We start from the raw sequence: 19070 nt of genomic DNA on the forward strand, positions 1-19070 counted from the left end.
ATGTTATTTTAAAAATCCTAGAAATTAGAAAAATAGAGTACTTTTTATGGTAGAACTGCCATGCTCAGATTTAAATACCAAGATTGCCCTTGTCTGTTACATTAGTAGTTGTAGATCTGTAGAAAATTCAACGATCTTTCATAATTTACAACTATGATTAAAAAAAATATGGCATAGTGTAAATATTAGTTGCTTTACATCAAAAAGTAATACAAGATGATATGGCAGGTAGTGCCCTATTGGGGTAAAAAAAAAGAATCAAACTGAAAAACATATTCAACACTGCAAAAAATAATTGCTTTATATCAGTATCTCCAAAGGCTCATTCATTCTCTCATTATGTGGAGAACAAATATTGTGAATCCTAACTAAAGTTATATTTTTCATGACCTGTTATAAAATTATTGTGAATTGCACATGTTACACAGTATCTAAAATAATATTTAAAAGTAAATTTGTGAAATATACTAATTAAGCATGTGGTAATAACAAAAGTCATACCCACTTAGGGATGTAGTGAGGCACAAAGATTATCCCTAAAAGCACAAATGTTTCCCTCTAGAAGATTCTTTACTACTAAGAAAGGACCTACAAATAACTCCATTTAAAATCACATTAAGAGGCGCATTTTAGTTATTTTAAGAAACATCAGCATATAATGACTGTTTCTTTAAAAGAGGGGATAATATAATTTGCTACAATTTGAAAATTGCTTCTTAATAGATGAAGCAGCTTTCAAGAAAACTTCCAGTTCAATGTGCCACTTACACACTGCAAACCAACCTTAACACTGCTTAAGGGAGATATTTTCATAAAACATGATTATTTTGATCCAGCTGGCAAGCAGTAGTTGTATACTGTAGAGGGATTGCTTCTTCCCTATCCCAAACAACTCAGTTAAAGTCAGCTCATGTTGATATAAACCTGAAAGTTACTATTCCATTGGTGATCATATAAGACCAAGATTGTAAACACATTTTCTAATCCATTAAAACAAAACAAAAAACCCAAAAATATTTTGATCAAGTATCATACATGAACATATTTAAGAAATTCTTAAGACAAAATGAATCTGTGAAAACTGAGCCAAACTCTTAAAGACACTATGTCACAGCACTTTAAATATACAAATGTATAATTTACCTATTTGTAAACAAAATTCACTCAATAGTTTTGACTATAATATTTCTCTAGCTGAATCAAGAAAGCAGTCTCTTGAGGATTTTCAGAAATCAAGTTTCTTTCATAACTTTAATATGTTGGATGTGTATAATCTTAATATCCACTGAATCAAACAGCAGCATTTATGCTTTAATAGATTTTCATATTCAAGAATAAATATTTCTTATGAATGACTTCCAATTTAACAATTAAACTCCTTAGAAAAATGTTACTGATGTATTTGGATAGCACTTTAGAAACCTTTTATTTCTTCACTCTCATTTCACCAAAAAACCCCCACTTTTATTATACACCCAGAGCAGAAATGCACCAAATAAAATCCACTTAAAGGATCAAGATAATTAAAGTTTCTTATCTCCCTATTATCATTGCCAGTCCCAATGTTTATGAAGACAGCTCAAATTCTTTTCACTACAGATTAAGACAGTATGTCCAAGTCTTCATCAGGAAATCAGAAAACCACCTAATGATAGTTCTCACTTCAAATCAAAGTGACTTTGTTCTTCAAGTATAAAGAATACTGACAGATTTTAAAGCTTGAATGTGTTTCCTCATATTTTTCTCAAGCTATACTAGAATTAGTTTACTCTAGTTTTAGTCAACATGATGATCCTTTCCCTTCCTTAACAAAGAAAAAAAAAAAAGACACGTGTGGGGAATGAATTCTAGTTTTCCTACATTATATTTACTTCCCATTGTTTTTATTTTAAAAACACCACTACCAATGAATTTGTAACTTCCCTGCAATACTTAGTTTTGTGAGGTTTTAAATGTAGCAGCCAAAGATTCAGAAACATTAAAAATGAGAAATATACATGTAGAACACAGAAATCTTTATTTTACAAAGTGTACTTTGCCTCTGCAATATTGTCTTGTCTTATTTTAATCCATAACAACTCAAACATAATTGGCAAGAAAAAAGTATCCAATCATATGTAGCTATATTCTAATTTGAAAAATACAGTATTTCAGAGTTGCATGTTTGATTCTCTGCTGTGGACTTTTATTTGCTATAGGTTGTTGAAATCACAGTGAGAACATCTCAATCATCACATTAGTCCACAAACATAATAGAAAAAGAAGGTATTACACATTTCCAGGTATTCTGCACTATCATGACATTCCTTAGAAATAATTAAGTCAAATTTCTTCATTCATTCATTTATTCACTTGTTGCTGTATATGCAACAGGAATTCATAATATGATAATGCAGATTCTGTTCTGTCTTCTATCATGTTTTGAAGGAAGTTTGCTTTCATTGGACTCTCATCCCTTAGGAATAAAAGGCAAAAAAATTTAGATAAAATGTAGCAGTAAAATAGAATTGTCAGAAGGCTTTTGATTTCCTCATAACCATAACATTTACTATATAAACAGTTACTTCTAGAGGCTTTCTCTGAGAATACTTGGTTGATTATGTAAATTTTTGTTTAAGGGAAAAGCTTAGAGTGGAATTAAGAGAAATAGTTGATCCAGAAATTCCATTTCTGAATATATATCCAAAGGAATTGAAATCAGTATATCAAAGAGATGTCTGCACTTCCATGATCATTGCAGCATTAATCACAAGAGCGAAGATATGGAAATAACTGAATGAATGGATTTTTCAAATGTGGTATATATACACAATGGAATTCTACTGAGCCTTTTTTTTTTTTTTTTGAGACGGAGTTTTGCTCTTGTTGTCCAGGCTGGAGTGCAATGGCACAATCCTGGCTCACCGCAACCTCCGCCTCCTGGGTTCAAGGTATTCTCCAGCCTCAGCCTCCCGAGTAGCTCGGATTACAGGCATGCGCCACCATGCAGGGCTAATTTTGTATTTTTAGTAGAGACAGGGTTTCTCCATGTTGGTCAGGCTGGTCTCGAACTCCCAACCTCAGGTGATCTGCCCGCCTCGACCTCCCAAAGTGTTGGGATTACAGGCATGAGCCACCGCGCCCGGAGACTTCTATTCAGCCTTTAAAAACCAGGAAATTCTGTCATTTGTGACATTATGCTGAGTGAAATAAACCAGGCACAGAGAGACAAACACCACACGATCTTACTTATGTGTGGAACCTAAAAAAGTTGAACTCATATAAGTAGAAAATAGAATTATGGTTATTAGAGGCTAGGAGGCAGGAAGTGGCTGTGGAGAAGGAAAGAAGAGATGTTAGTCAAAGGGTACAAAATTTCAGTTAGGATGAATAGATTCTGGTGATCTATTACACAGTATGATGACTATGGTTAATAATAACGTATTGTATATTTTAAAATAGGCAAAACAATGGATTTTAAATGTTCTCACCACAAGGAAACAATAACTGGCTGAGAAGATGAATATGTTAATTAGCCTAATTTGATCATTCCACAATGTATACATGTATCAAGAAATCAGTGTACCCCATAAATATATACACTTATTATTTGTCAATTGAAAATGAAAAAAGTTCAGTATTTCCAATAATTGGATACAAGGCATGATTTACGCTATTTATTGAGAAGAATTCTTTTTCTTTCTTCTCCTTTGTTTTGCTATACTCTTGTCAGGTCCTGGCAAGGCCAAACAAATTGTTTTACTACTAGCAAATGGAAAATTCAACTTACCTTATTACATAAAGTATTGGGAAAAATGGTCTCTGCTCTCTAAGCCAAGAGATGAAAGCTATTATTCTGGCAGATTCTGGTGTATCAAGTTCTGGAAGGTCTGTCTGTTAACCAAAACCAACAATATCCAATTACTTTAATTACATATCTAATGTATGGTCTATGGTACTTTTCAAATTTTTATTTTTTTAATTACATTTTTTTTCTTTTTTGAGACAAGGTCTCTGTTGCCAGGCTGGAGTGCAGTGGCATAATCACGGCTCACTGCAGTCTCAACCTCCAGGCTCCAGTGATCCTCCCACCATAGCCTCCTGAGTAGTTGGGACTACAGGTACGTGCTACTACGCCTGAATAATTTTTGTATTTCTTGCAGAGACGGGTTTTGCCATGTTGCCCAGGCCGATTTCGAACTCCTGGGCTCAGGCAATACACCTGCCTCGGCCTCCCAAAGTGCTGGGATTACAGGAGTGGGCCACAATGCCTAGCCTACTTCTCAAATTTAACTTAATTTATTTTTTGAGACAAGGTCTTGCTCTGTTGCCCAGGCTGAACTGCACTGGTGTGATCATGGCTCACTGTAACCTCCACTGCCTCCCAAGGCTCAAGTGATTCTCTCACCTCAGCCTCACCAAGTAGCTGGAATAAGAGGCGTGTGCCACCTGCCAGGTAATTTTTGTATTTTTAGTAAAGACGAGGATCTCACCATGTTGCTCAGGCTGGTCTTGAACTCCTGGGCTTAAGCAATTTGCCCACCTCGGCCTCCCAAAGTGCTGGGATAACAGGTGTGAGCTACCATGCCTGGCCTTGAATTTTAACATGTATATGAATCACCTGATCATCTTCTTGAACTACAGATAATGATTTAGGAGGTCTGGGGCAGGGTTGTGGTCCTGAGATTTTGCTTTCCTAAAAAATTCCCACAGTGATGCCAATGCAACTTGACTTGGGACCACAATTTTCTATGAATAATCTAGAACAGGAGTAGGCAAACTTCTTAAAGGCCCTTATAGTAAATACTTTAGGCTTGCAGATCATTTGGTCTCTGCTGCAACTACTTAACTTGCCATTGTTTTTTATTTTTTGAGACAGAGTTTCGCTCTTGTTGCCCAGGCTGGAGTGCAATGGTGTCATCTTGGCTCACCACAACCTCTGCCTCCCAGATTCAAGCGATTCTCCTGCCAGAGATTCTCCTGCCTCAGCCTCCCGAGTAGCTGGGAGAGTAGCTGGGATTAAAGGTGTGCGCCACCACACCCGGCTAATTTTCTATTTTTAGTAGAGATGGGGGTTTCTCCATGTTGGCCAGGCTGGTCTCAAACTCCTGACCTCAGGTTATTCGCCTGCCTCGCCTTGAGACGGGGGTTTCTCCATGTTGGCCAGGCTGGTCTTGAACTCCCGACCTCAGGTGATTCGCCAGCCTTGGCCTCCCAAAGTGCTGAGATTACAGGTGTGAGCCACTGTGCCTGGGCAACCCTGCCATTGTTACACCAAAGTAGCCATAAACAATACATAAGTGAACAGGCATGGATGTTCCAATAAAACCTTATTTACAAAAACAAGTAGCAGGTACCCCTTGGGCATAGTTTCTAAGCCGTCATCTAAAAAAAACCTCTTAGTTCTTCCCTTCATTTTAGCATGACATCCAGAATTAACTGATTCATTCAGGTATTACTAAAAATATAACAATTTCTTACTCATTACTTAAAACCCTTAGTCATCCAGTCCAGTAGTTCTGTTCAAGGCCTGAAAGCCAGTGCTTATCCTAGCTATAATCCTGACACAGCTGTCTTTTATTTATTTATTTATTTTTTTTTTATTTTTGAGACGGAGTCCTGCTCTGTCGCCCAGGCTGGAGTGCAGTGGTGCAATCTCGGCTCACTGCAAGCTACGCCTCCTGGGTTCACGCCATTCTCCTGCCTCAGCCTCTCCGAGTAGCTGGGACTACAGGCGCCTGCCACCACGCCCGGCTAATTTTTTTTTTTGTATTTTTAGTAGAGACGGGGTTTCACCGTGGTCTTGATCTCCTGACCTCGTGATCCGCCCGCCTCGGCCTCCCAAAGTGCTGGGATTACAAGCGTGAGCCACCGCGCCCGGCCTGTCTTTTATTTATTTATTTTTTGAGACAGGTTCTTGCTCTGTTGCCCAGGCTGGAGTGCAGCAGCGCAATCACTGCTCACTCCAGCCTCAACCTCCCAGGTCCCAGCACTCCTCCCATTTCAGCCTCGTAAGTAGCTAAGACCACAGTTGTGTGCCACCATGCCCAGCTATTTTAAAAATGTTCTGTAGTTATGGGGTCTCACTATGTTGCTTAGGGTGGGTCTCAAACTCCAGGGCTCAAGTGATCCTCCCACCTCAGCTTCCCAAAGTGCTGGGATTACAAGTGTGAGCCACCATGCCTGGCATATCTTTTTTTTTTTTTGAGATGGAGTCTCGCTCTGTTGCCAGGCTGGAATGCAGTGGTACAATCTTGGCTCACTGCAACGTCCACCTTCCAGGTTCAAGCGATTCTCCTGCCTCAATCTCCCGAAGTAGCTGGGACTACAGGCGTGTGCCACCATGCCCAACTAATTTTTTATTTTTAGTAGAGAAGGGGTTTCACCATGTTGGCCAGGATGGTCTCGATCTCTTGACCTCGTGATCAGCCCACCTTGGCCTCCCAAAGTGCTGGGATTACAGCGTGAGCCGCTGCGCCTGGCATATCTGCCTTTTAAATACATAAATTCCCTAATGATTCTATGAGTGGAGTCATAGAATCCATCAATATGAAAACCTATCAATAAAAATTTTTGGTATGATTTTGTTATTATTTTCTGATATCAAAATAGGGGATATTCATGTTTTTGCCAACTTTGAAATGCCCTTTATAATCACTATAATAAAAGAGTCTTACCATAGGCTGTGGAATTGATGCATAGTTTTGAACTCCTAGAACTTGGCTGAGAAAATTCTGTGTACAATTTTTTCCAACCCAAAGCATCAGTACCTAGGGCCAGAAATAAAATTATTTTGAGATGTAGCATACATAAAGGTGAGTCTGTTGAGTGAGTACATTTTATTTTTATTTTATATATATATTTGTGAGATAGGGTCTCACTCTGTCACCCAGGCTGGAGTGCAGTGGTGCAATCTCGGCTCACTGCAACCTCTGCCTCCTGGGTTCAAGCGATTTCCCACCTCAGCCTCCAGAGTAGCTGGGACTAAAGGCGTGTGCCACCATGCCCAGCTAATTTTTGTATTTTTAGTAGAGATGGGGTTTCACCATATTGGCCAGGCTAGTCTTGAACTCCTGACCTCAAGAGATCTGCCTGCCTCAGCCTCCCAAAGTGCTGGGATTACAGGTGTGAGCCACCGCACCCAGCCTGAGTGTATTTTAAAAAGTCAAAAAGGTAAGTATATTTAGTGAGATTGTACAGCCTTTAAATGAATTAATAATAACTAGTATTTACCTGATGAGACATTTTATGCTTGGCATGAAACAAGGAGGATATGGAGGGGAAAGGTGGCAGAGAAACGTACTGTCACGAATCACTTAACAATGGGGATACATGCTGAGAAACGTGTTGTTATGTGATTTCACTGTGTGAACATCACAGAGTGGATTTACACAAGCCTTAATGGTATAGCCTACTGTACCTAGGCTACAAACGTCTATAGCATGTTGCTGTACTGAATACTGTAGGCAACTGTAACACAATGCTAAGTATTTGTGTATCTAAATATAGGAAAGGTATAGTAAAAATATGGCAGAAGGGATAAACAGTACACCTGTATAGGGCACTTACCACGAATGGAGTGCACAAGACTGAAAGTTGCTCTGGGTGAGTCAGTGAGTGGTGAGTGAGTGTAAAGGCCTAGGACATTACTGGACACTGCTATAAACTTTACAAACAATGTACATTTAGGCTACACTAGATATATATATAAAAATTTCTTGCTTCAATAATTTTTTTTTTTTTTTTTGAGACGGAGTCTCGCTCTGTCGCCCAGGCTGGAGTGCAGTGGCGCAATCTCGGCTCACTGCAAGCTCCGCCTCCCGAGTTCACGCCATTCTCCTGCCTCAGCCTCTCCGAGTAGCTGGGACTACAGGCGCCCGCCACCACGCCCGGCTAATTTTTTTTGTATTTTTAGTAGAGACGGGGTTTCACCGTGGTCTCGATCTCCTGACCTCGTGATCCGCCCGCCTCAGCCTCCCAAAGTGCTGGGATTACAAGTGTGAGCCACCGTGCCCGGCCATTGCTTCAATAATTAACCTTAGTTTACTATAACTTTATAAACTTCTTTTAATTTTTTTTTTTTTTTTTGAGATGGAGTTTTGCTCTTGTTGCCCAGGCTGGAGTGCAATGGCACGATCTTGGCTCACCACAAACTCCGCCTCCCAGGATCAAGTGATTCTCTTGCCTCAGCCTCCCAAGTAGCTGGGATTACAGGCATGTGCCACCACGCCTGGATAATTTTGTATTTTTAGTAGAGACGGGGTTTCTCCATGTTGGTCAGGCTGGTCTTGAACTCCTGACCTAAGGTGATCCGCCTGCCTTGGCATCCCTAAGTGCTGGGATTACAGGTGTGGGCTACTGCACCCAGCCTCTTAATTTTGTTTTTGAGACAGAGCCTTGTTCTGCTGCCCAGGCTGGAGTGCAGTGGTATGATCTCAGCTCAATGCAGCCTCGACCTCCTGGGCTCAGGTGATCTTCCAACCTCAGCCTCCCAAGTAGCTGGTATTACAGGTGCACGTGACCATGCCTGGATTTTGTATTTTGAGTAGAGATGGGGTTTTGCTATATTGCCCAGGCTGTTCTTGAATTCCTGGGCTCAAGGAATCTGCCATCCTTGGCCTCCCAAAAGGCTGGGATTACAGGCGTGAGCCACTGGGCCCGGCCAACTTCTTCTTTTTTTTGAGACGAGGTCTCACTTTGTTGCCCAGGCTGGAGTGCAGTGGTATGATCTCAGCTTACTGAAGCCTCAGCCTCCCCAGCTCAGGTGATTCTCACACCTCAGCCTTCTGAGTTGCTAGGACTACAGCCTTGAGCCACCACATCTGGCTAATATTTGCATTTTGAATAGAGACAGGGCTTCACCATGTTGCCCCGGCTGGTCTCGAATTCCTGACCTCAAGCGATCTGCCTGCCTTGGCATCCTAAAGCACTGCAATTACAGGCATAAGCCACCATGCCCGGCCAAATTATTTTAATTTTTTGACTCTTTTGTAGTAACACTTAGCTTAAAACACACATTGTACAGTTGTACAAAAATATTCTTTATATCATTATTCTATAAGCATTTTTCTATTTAAAATTTTTCTTTTTTGAGGCAGTCTTGCTCTGTTGCCCAGGCTAGAGTGCAGTGGTGCAATCTTGGCTCACTGTAACCTCTGCCTCCTGGGTTCAAGCGATTCTCCTCCCTCAGCTTCCCAAGTAGTTAGGATTACAGGCATGCACCACCACGCCTGGCTAATTTCTTTGTATTTTTAGTAGAGATTTTCACCACATTGGTCAGGCTGGTCTTGAACTCCTGACCTCAAATGATCTACCTGCCTCGGCCTCCCAAAGTGCTGGGATTATAGGTGTAAGCCACCGTGCCCGGCCCTATTTTTAAAATTTTTTATTTTTTAAATTGTTTTGCTAAATACTGAAACACAAACACACATTAGGCTAGGCCTATACAGTGTCAAGATCATTAATCTCACTGTCTTCCACCTCCACATCTTGTCTCACTGGAAGGTCTTCAGGGGTAGTAACATGCATAGAGCTGTCATCTCCTATGATAATAAGATCTTCTTTTAGAATACCTCCTCAAGGACCTGAGGTTAACTTTTTAAAAAATTAAGTAGGAGTACATTCCAAAGCAATAATAAAAAAATATAGCATAGTAAATACTAAATGATAGGAATTCTTCAGCTCCATTATAAACCTTATGGGATCACCATCATATAAGCCATGACTTACACATCATTAATCAGTGTATGACTGTATATAGGTTAAAATATGAAATCTGTTCAGGAAGAGAGATATTAAAGGGAATGAAACCAAATGCTAAATTAAAACAGTATAGTAGTTTGCAGTGAGGGTCAGGATAAGTCAAACTACTTACAGAGCCTGCATCCATGAGGAAAGCTCCATCTCTGCTCAGCTTCTCCACTGAAAGCTGAAGAATGGGGGGCTGAGGTATGGTTCTATCACTGATGTTGAGTGCTCCCTGAGGAATTAAGTAAAAGAGTAAGGGTTTTAAATATAGGAAATATGGAGTCACAATTAAACAACAGCAAAAAATTAAATGAATGTTACCTCTACAAGTCTGGGCCTTGCTTAGGTAAATCACAATTATTCTTATTTATTTATTTATTTATTTGAGACAGAGTTTCGCTCTTGTTGCCCAAGCTGAAGTGCAATGGCGCAATCTCAGCTCACCACAACCTCTGCCTCCTGGGTTCACGCGATTCTCCTGCCTCAGCCTCCCGAGTAGCTGGGACTACAGGCATGCACCACGACACCTGGCTAACTTTGTATTTTTAGTAGAGACGGAGTTTCTCCATGTTGGTCAGGCTGGTCACCAACTCCCAACCTCAGTTGATCCACCCGCCTCAGCCTCCCAAAGTGCTGTTACAGGCATGAGTTACTGCACCTTGCCAATTATTCATATTTAAATATAAAGAAGATGACAAAATAGTTATCACTTATCTAACTAAGCTACTGTGACTCCCAGTAAAGCCAAATTAACTTCTGATCTTGTTTTTTTTTTTTTTTTCTGAGATGGAGTTTCTCTCTTGTTGCCAAGGCTGGAGTGCAATGGCACCATCTTGGCTCACCGCAACCTCCACCTCCCGGGTTCCAGTGATTCTCCTGCCTCAGCCTCCCGAGTACCCAGGATTATAGGCGTGCATCACCACACCCAGCTAATTTTTTGTATCTTTAGTAGAGATGGGGTTTCGCCATGTTGGCCAGGCTGGTCTCGAACTCCTGACCTCAGGTGATCCCCTTGCCTTGGCCTCCCACAGTGCCAGATTACAGGCATGAGCCACTGCACCTGGCCCACATATTAAATTCTTTAAATTTTCAAAGGTTTTTGTTTTTTAGACAGAGTCTCGCTCTGTCACCCAGGCGGGAGTGTAGTGGCATGATCCTGGCTCACTGCAACCTCTGCCTCCTGGGTTCAAGCAATTCTCTGCCTCAGCCTCCTGAGTAGCTGGGATTACAGGCACCCGCCACCATAGCTGGTTAATTTTTTTGCTTTTTGTATTTTTATTAGAGACGGGGTTTCACCATCTTGGCCAGGCTAGTCTTGAACTCTGGAGCTCCTGATCCACCCGCCTTGGCCTCCCAAAGTGCTGGGATTACAGGTGTGAGCCACTGCACCTGGCCTGAAAAGTTTTTAACCAAAACATTACTTCCAAAATATATATCTTAACTTGATCACAATTTTAGAAAGATTATGATTTAACATTTTCATTCTTGTGACTTTAATTCTGGTAAATTTCTACCAAAGGAAAACAATGTTACAACTTAGATAAATATTTTTTCTTTAATTCAAGGACACTGTTACATTGAACTGGGTGTTCAGATGTAATTTCACTCTCAGATCTAGACGTGCACTTGTTCCAGTCTGGAATGATTTCTGTAACAAAGAACCCCCATTCCCCAGAAAAAATATATTTTAAAAATACACCCAGAACTTTTTTTTTTAATATTTTAAGTTCTGGGACACATGTGCAGAACGTGCAGGTTTGATATATAGGCATACATGTGCCATGGTGTTTTGCTGCACCCATCAACCTGTCATCTGGGTTTTAAGCCCCACATGCATTAGGTATTTGTGCTAATGCTCTCCGTCCCCTTGCCCCCACCCCCTGACAGGCCCTAGTGTGTGATATTTCCCTCCCTGTGTCCATGTGTTCTCATTGTTCAACTCCCGCTTATGAGTGAGAACATGCAGTGTTTGGTTTTCTGTTCCTAAAAATGCTTCACGAATTTGCGTGTCATCCTTGCACAAGGGCCATGCTAATCTTCTCTGTATCATTCCAATTTTAGTATATTTACTGCTGAAGTGAGCAAAAATGCACCTAGAACTTTTAAAATGTCAGTTGTTAAAAGATCGATTTGTTTGAATAAATTAGTAAGTTGCTCTGGTCAATCTGACAATCTTTCCATTTCTTAGATCTGCTCTACAGATGGTATTTTAGGAAACTTAAAGGTACTATTTTTAAGAGCTTCCCTATACTAAAATTTCTTTACTCAGACTTAGCCAATAAAATAAAATAAAATAAAATAAAATAAAAGATAAAGCCTTAAGTAATAAACAAACCCTTCCTCATTTCTGTACTGGACTTTGATTAGGCTTACTAATGTTCAAGTAAAAGCCACAAAAAAGCAATCCATCTTACCTCATCTGAGAGACTGTCAACTCTATACAAACTGGGATGAGTTGTGAGCATAAGGTAAAGCAAGGGCTGGTTTTTCACTTGACACATAGCAAAAATGCGTTCATCTAGACGTGCATTTGTCCCAGTCTGGAATGATTTCTGTAACAGAAAACCCCCATTCCCCACAAAAGAATATATTTTAAAAATACATCCAGAACTTTTAAAATGCCAGTTGTTACAAAAATATTTTCAGAGAGAATTCACAAATTTACTGTTAATTTTTTTAAAGTATCTTTTTTAAGAAGTCACACACATCTATTAAACTGTAGCTATGGCCCCACCTAAAAGTCTTTTGAAATTAACTAACTGACCATGGCAAAGTTATCTGATCTCCATGGTGTCTGTTTCCTAGTTGATAAAATAGATCTAAACACTCTATCTACCATATAACGATAGTGATAATGATGTAACAATCCAAGCAACACCATAGGAAGGATGAAGTTATACTGCAGATGACAAAGTAAAGGCATACATGAAGGATCAAAAAGATATCCATTACGTCAGTGGTCCTTTTTTGTACCAGGGACTGGTTTCGCAGAAGATAATTTTTCCACAGACTGGTGGGGACACGGTGGAGGATGATTTTGGGATGAAACTGTTCCACCTTATATCATCAGACATTAGATTCTCATAAGGAGTATGCAACCTACATCTCTTGCATGCTCAGTTCACAATATGGTTGGTGCTCCTATGAGAATCTAATGCTTCCACTTATCTGACAGGAGGCAGAGCTCAGGCAGTAATGCTCCCTCGCCCACCTGTCACCTCCTGCTGTGTGGCTCAGTTCCTAACAGGCCACTCACTGGTACCAGTATGTGGCTGGGGGGTAGTGCACTTAGAATACTGCACTAAGTGGTCCATAAGTGCTGGGTGATGATTAATGGCAGCTGTCATTGATTCTCCCACCATACAAACAATGTAACAAATAATACCAATAAACAAGAAAAAATACTACTACTACAAATGAGGAAAACTTCTTAGTAAAATGAGTTAATAAGTAACTATGATATTTAACTTATTATTTTCTTTACACAGATAAAAATGGAGAAGAAAAAAGTTATGGGTAAGGTTTTTTGTTTTTTTTTTTTTTTGTGACGGAGTCTCCCTCTGTCGCCAAGGCTGGAGTGTAGTGGTTTGATCTCTGCTCACTGCAACCTCTGCCTCCCGGGTTCAAGTGATTCTCCTGCCTCAGCCTCCTGAGTAGGTGGGATTACAGGTACGTGCCACCATGCCCAGCTAATTTTTTTTTTTTTTTTTTTTTTTTTTTGTATTTTTAGTAGAGACCGGGTTTCAGCATGTTGGTCAGGCTGGTCTTGAACTCCTGACCTCATGATCCGCCTGCCTCGGCCTCCCAAAGTGCTGGGATTACAGGCATGAGCCACCGCACCCAGCCAGTTATGGGTAAGGTTTTAAGTATTCCAACTGATGGAAAGGAGTAAAACAGGCAGAGAGAAAAGAATAATGAAATTACATATTGAAACAAGTACACTGACTATATTAAAGGAAGATAATAAAAGCTCTTAAGATTTTAATGGAAGAAGGAAAGTTCCACCTATTCATTCAAAAAATATTTCCTGAGTGTCTATTATATACTAGGAACTGTTCTAACTGCTAGGACAAAAAAATGAATGAAAAAGATAAAAATCCTTGTCCTCATGGAGCTTACATCCTATTAAGGGAAGCATAAAAAATAAGCAAAATATGTGGTATGTCAGTGATAAATGCTATAGGAAAAATACAGGAGGTAAGAGTGATTAGGGGTGTCAGGATGGTGTGGGATGGGGTGGGATTAGGGTATTGCATATTAAATGGGGAAGATCAGAGAATACAGGCTTTAGAAAAAAGTATTTCAAGAAAGGCCTGAAGGAGAAAGAAGAGCTCAGATTTTTAAATGTTAAAATTTAAATATTTGCCAGGCACAATGGCTAATGGGTGTAATCCCAACAATTTGGGAGGCCGAGGTGGGCAGATCACGAGGCCAGGAGATTGAGGCCATCCTCGTTAACACGGTGAAACCCCATCTCTACTAAAAATACAAAAAATTAGCCAGGCATGGTGGTACACCTCTGTAGTCCCAGCTACTTGGGAGGCTGAGGCAGAAGAATCACTTGAACCCGGCAGGCAGAGGTTGCAGTGAGCCAAGATTGTGTCATTGCACTCCAGCCTGGGGAACAAGAGCCAGACTCCATCTTAAGAAAAAAAAAAATTAAATATTTATGTAATCTGTGTACTTATATTTAGAAATGGAAATATATAATTTGAGTTAAAGAAGTGAGAACTAGAGACCAGGCATGGTGGCTCACGCCCGTAATCTCAGTACTTTGGGAGGCCATGGAGGGTGGATCACAAGGTCAGGAGTTCGAGATCAGAATGGCCAACATAGTGAAACCCTGTCTCTACTAAAAATACAAAAAATTAGCTGGGCATGGTGGTGGGTGCCTGTAATCCCAGCTACTCTGGAGGCTGAGGCAGGAGAATCACTTGAACCAGGGAGGTGGAGGTTGCAGTGAGCCAAGATCACGCCACTACACTCCAGCCCAGATGATAGTATGAGACTCCATCTCAAAAAAAAAAAAAAAAGAAAAAGAAATGAGAACTGTAGATTCAAAACCACTCCTACTAGAAAGTAATGAGTTGCTCTTCTCACCTGGAAAAAACTATACACAACAAACAAGTAGATCCCAGAGTTCAGGAAAAATACAAGATGCAGGCCAGGTGTGGTAGCTCACGCCTATAATCCCAGCAATTTAGGAGGCCGAGGCCAGTGGATCATTGAGGTCAGGAGTTCGAAACCAGCCTGGCCAACATGGTGAAACCCCGTCTCTACTAAAAATACAAAAATTAGCCAGGCGTGGTGGTAAACACCTATAATCCCAGCTACTCAGGAGGCTGAGGTCGCAGTGAGCTGAGATTGCCACTGCCACTCCAGCCTGGGTGACATAGCAAGACTGTTTAAAAAAAAAAAAAAAAAAAAAAAAAAAAGATGCAGAGCAGTCCTTTATTTTTCTTATTAAAAAACTTTTTTTGTAGGGGTGGAATCTCACTATGTTGTCCAGGCTGGTCTCAAACTCCCAGACTCAAGCAATCAATCCTCCCGCCTTTGCCTCCCAAGGTGCTGGGATTACAGGCATGAGCCACTGTGCCCAGCCAGCAGTCCTTGAACAGTTCTGGAATCTGGAATGCTGCTTCAGGTGCTTTATTAACATGAGTTGTTTCTTTTTTAATTAAAAAAATTAAACAAATTTTTAAATAGAAACAGATTCTTGCTTTCTTGCCCAGGCTGGTCTCAAACACCTAGCTTTAAGCAATCCTTCTACCTTGGCCTCTCAAAGTATTGAGTTATAGGTGTGAACCACGGCACCTGGCCAACATGAGCTTTTATTTGTTTTTTATTTATTTAATTTTTCTTTTAAGAGAAGGAGTCTCGCTTTGTCACCCAAGCTGGAGGGCAGTGGTGCAATCTCAGCTCACTGCAACCTCTGCCTCCTGGGTTCAGACGATTCTCCTGCCTCAGCCTCCCAAGTAGCTGTGACTATAGGCATGTGCCACCAGGCCCTGCTAATTTTTGTATTTTTTGTAGAGACAGGGTTTCACCACTTTGGCCAGGCTGGTCTCAAACTCCTGAACTTAAGTGATCTGCCCGCCTTGGCCTCCCAAAGTGTTGGGATTACAGGCATGAGCCACCACGGCCAGCCAACACGAGCTTTTAAATAAAATTTTATAAGGTAAGTTTATCCTGAGGCAATAAGCTTGGACATTCAATTTTGGACACTGGATAAATAAGCCTACTCCACCAGACCAGAGTTTTCCTTCTTTTCTGGGAGGAAGGCAAAGAGCAGGCAGGGGAGACATGTAAATAATAAGTAGCGAAAGAAAAACCCTACAAACAAAGCGAAACAAAGAAAAACCCTACAAACACTTAAACTCAGACAAGGATATGGAAGTCCAATCCAGATCATGGAAACAGGTATGCAGGTATACAGGTATAAGAAAGTGTATCTAAAGAAGATTAAGGGCCAGGCATGGTGGCTCACGGCTGTAATCCCTGCACTTTGGGAGGATGAGGCGGGAGGATCACCCGAGGTTGGGCGTTAGAAATAAGCGTAACCAATATGGTGAAACCCTGTCTCTACTAAAAATACAAAAAGTAGCTGGGGTGTGGTGGTGCATGCCTATAATCCCAGCTACTCATGAGGCTGAGGCGGGAGAACTGCCTGAACGCAGGAGGCAGAGGTTGCGGTGAGCCGAGATCGTGCCACTGCGCTCCAGCCTGGGCAACAGAGGGAGACCCTGTCTCAGGAAAAAAAAAAAAAAAAAAAGATTAAGAAGTGTAATGTGGTAGCTCATGCCTATAATCCTAGCACTTTGAGAGGCCAAGGCGGGCGAATCACCTGAGATCAGGAGTTTGAGACGAGCCTGACCAACATGGTGAAACCTTGTCTCTACTAAAAACACAAAATTAGTCGGACATAGTGGCACACACTTGTAATGCCAGCTACTCGGTAGGCTGAGGCAGGAGAATCGCTTGAACCTGGGAAGCAGAGGTTGCAGTGAGCCAAGATCGCGCTACTGCCCTCCAGCCTGGGTGACAGAGCAAGACTCCGTCTCAAAAAAAAAAAAAAAAAAAAAAAGAGAGAGAAGTGTAATGTTGCTGAAATTCTGTAGGGACAGGAAAGAGCCAAAAAGGAAAAAAAAAAAAAAAAAAAAAAAAAATCACATGTATGGTCTCTTCTTTTAAAAAAAAAGTTAAATTTTTTGTTGATGAAAAATTCTAATTGTATATATCTATGAGGTATAAAGGGATGCTATGATATAGTATACAATGTGGAATGATTTAATGAAGCTAGGTAACATACCCATAACCTCAAATAGTTATCACTTATTCCTCCTAACTAAAACACTGTACCTTTTGTTCAATATCTCCCCATTCCTGCCCCACCACCCAGCCTCTAGTAACCACCATTCTGCTTTCTGCTTCCATATGTTTGATTTTTTAGCTTTCACATATAAGTGAGAACACACAGTGCATGTGTGCCTTCTTGCACCAGCAATATAATATACAATTCTTGTTCTGGAAAACTGATTATCAGTTGAATTTTTTATAATGTCACTGAATACTCTGCTTAGAGAAGCATCTTATGAACAAGGAGCTTGCTCTGAATCAGTTTTCTGTAAGTTTCTTTGGTTATTAAACTTTGAAAAGTTCAAATAAGAGGTAAGGTCCCTGTCATCAAAAATTTAACCAGCATAATGTTACATATACAATGTTTAGGGATTCATAGGATAAAAATTTTGCCTTTTGATGTTTCCATCGTGTTCGTTTCTTTCTTTTTGTTTATTTTGAGACAGAATCTGGCTCTGTCACCCAAGTTGGAGTACAGTGGTGCGATATGGACTCACTACAACCTCTGCTTCCTGGACTCAACCATCCTCCCACTTCAGCCTCCCAAGTAGCTGGGACTACAGGCATGCACCACCACACCTGGCTAGTTTTTTTTTGTATTTTTTGCAGAGACCAGGTTTCACCATGTTGCCCAGGCTGGTCTCAAATGCCTGGACTCAAGCAATCCACCCACGTCAGCCACCCAAAGTGCTGGGATTGCAGGTGTAGGCCACAGTGCCTGGGCATCATTCTGTTAGTTTCTGTACCTGTTTTTCTTACCTGTTTAAGGAGAGCCAACACAAAAAGTGGGAAAAGCCGCAAAGAAAAAGGAACCATGAGTCCAGGCTGCTGGTTACTTAAGACTGAAGAACGGTAAGCTGAAAGGGAGTCAATGACTGCATTCACTAGAGCATCCCGAGCGTCACTCAGACTGGCAGTCATAGATCTGTCAACAGCTAAGCAAGGTGAGGGTAAGGACAAAAAAGAAATATGATAGAAGTTTAGCTAGTCCACTGTTAAGGATAGAAGAGATAATTTTTAAAAACTATACTAAGTATCTCTTCAATTTACTACATACACAAACGAGACAAAACACAGCAGCTAAAAGCATGGTCTGGAGAACTGAGCCAACCTCTGTTGAAATGCTGCTCTGCTATTTCCTAGCTGTATAATGATTTGGCAAGTAACTTAACCTTCCTGAGCCTCAGTTATGCTACTGATTGTAATCCAACATTTTATATACCGTTGAGAAAGAAAAACATTGCAATTAAACACACAATGCTTTCCTGTGTTTCCTGAAATGCACAGTGTTTCAAAACAGTTCTTTTGAAATTTTAATTAATTAAAACAATTTTTTTGTACAAAGTCTCCCCATGTTGCTCAGGCTGATCTCAAACTCCTGGGCCTCAAGCAATCCTCCTGCCTCAGCCTCCCAAAGTGCTGGGATTATAGGCACAAACCACCATGCCCAGCCAGAGTTTTTATTTTATATTTACAGAAAGAGCTCTTAGAGTTATTTATTTATTTATTTATTTAGAGACAGAGTTTCGCTCTATGGCCCAGGCTGGAGTGCGGTGGTGTGGTCTTGGCTCACTGCATCCTCCACCTCCCAGGTTCAAGCAATTCTCCTGCCTCAGCCTCCTGAGTAGCTGGGACTATATAGCTGGGACTACAGACTTGTGCCACCACACCTGACTAATGTTTTTTCTTTTTTTTTTTTTGTATTTTTAGTAGAGATAGGGTTTCACCATGTTGGCCAGGCTGGTCTCAAACTCCTGGCTTCAAGTGATCCACCCACCTCGGCCTCCCAAAGTCCTGGGATTACAGGCATGAGCCACCATGCCTGGCCTCTTATTTAGACAGATTTTCATCATTTGCCATGGCACTCTGTTTATATGAGTTTCTGCATAAAAACATTTTTTCAATACTTTAAAAAAAAAAGCATAATTGAAGACTTCTCAAATAACTAAACTCCATCCATGTGGTACTAAAAATACATTCAATATGGT

The 19070-nt window shown here is 40.7% G+C and overlaps 1 protein-coding gene and 1 pseudogene across 2 annotated transcripts in view; both read right to left on the reverse strand.

Annotated features, from left to right (window-relative positions):
* Positions 1–1998: 1998 nt before the first annotated feature.
* The window catches only part of SEC24A (SEC24 homolog A, COPII coat complex component), a 77373-nt gene continuing 60301 nt past the window's right edge, over positions 1999–19070 (reverse strand). For both annotated transcript variants that reach the window (XM_055297681.2, XM_055297682.2), the window contains 6 exons: positions 17842–18017; positions 12141–12278; positions 9854–9958; positions 6657–6749; positions 3770–3873; positions 1999–2455 (listed from right to left, as the gene is read on the reverse strand). In XM_055297681.2, coding sequence (XP_055153656.1) covers positions 2341–2455; positions 3770–3873; positions 6657–6749; positions 9854–9958; positions 12141–12278; positions 17842–18017 — 731 coding nt within the window. In that variant the 3' untranslated portion in view covers positions 1999–2340. The remainder of the gene's footprint in view (positions 2456–3769; positions 3874–6656; positions 6750–9853; positions 9959–12140; positions 12279–17841; positions 18018–19070) is intronic.
* On the reverse strand, positions 11712–11811 carry LOC129457855 (uncharacterized; annotated as a pseudogene).

Source organism: Symphalangus syndactylus, chromosome 11, assembly GCF_028878055.3.
Source record: "Symphalangus syndactylus isolate Jambi chromosome 11, NHGRI_mSymSyn1-v2.1_pri, whole genome shotgun sequence".
Lineage (NCBI taxonomy): Eukaryota > Metazoa > Chordata > Mammalia > Primates > Hylobatidae > Symphalangus > Symphalangus syndactylus.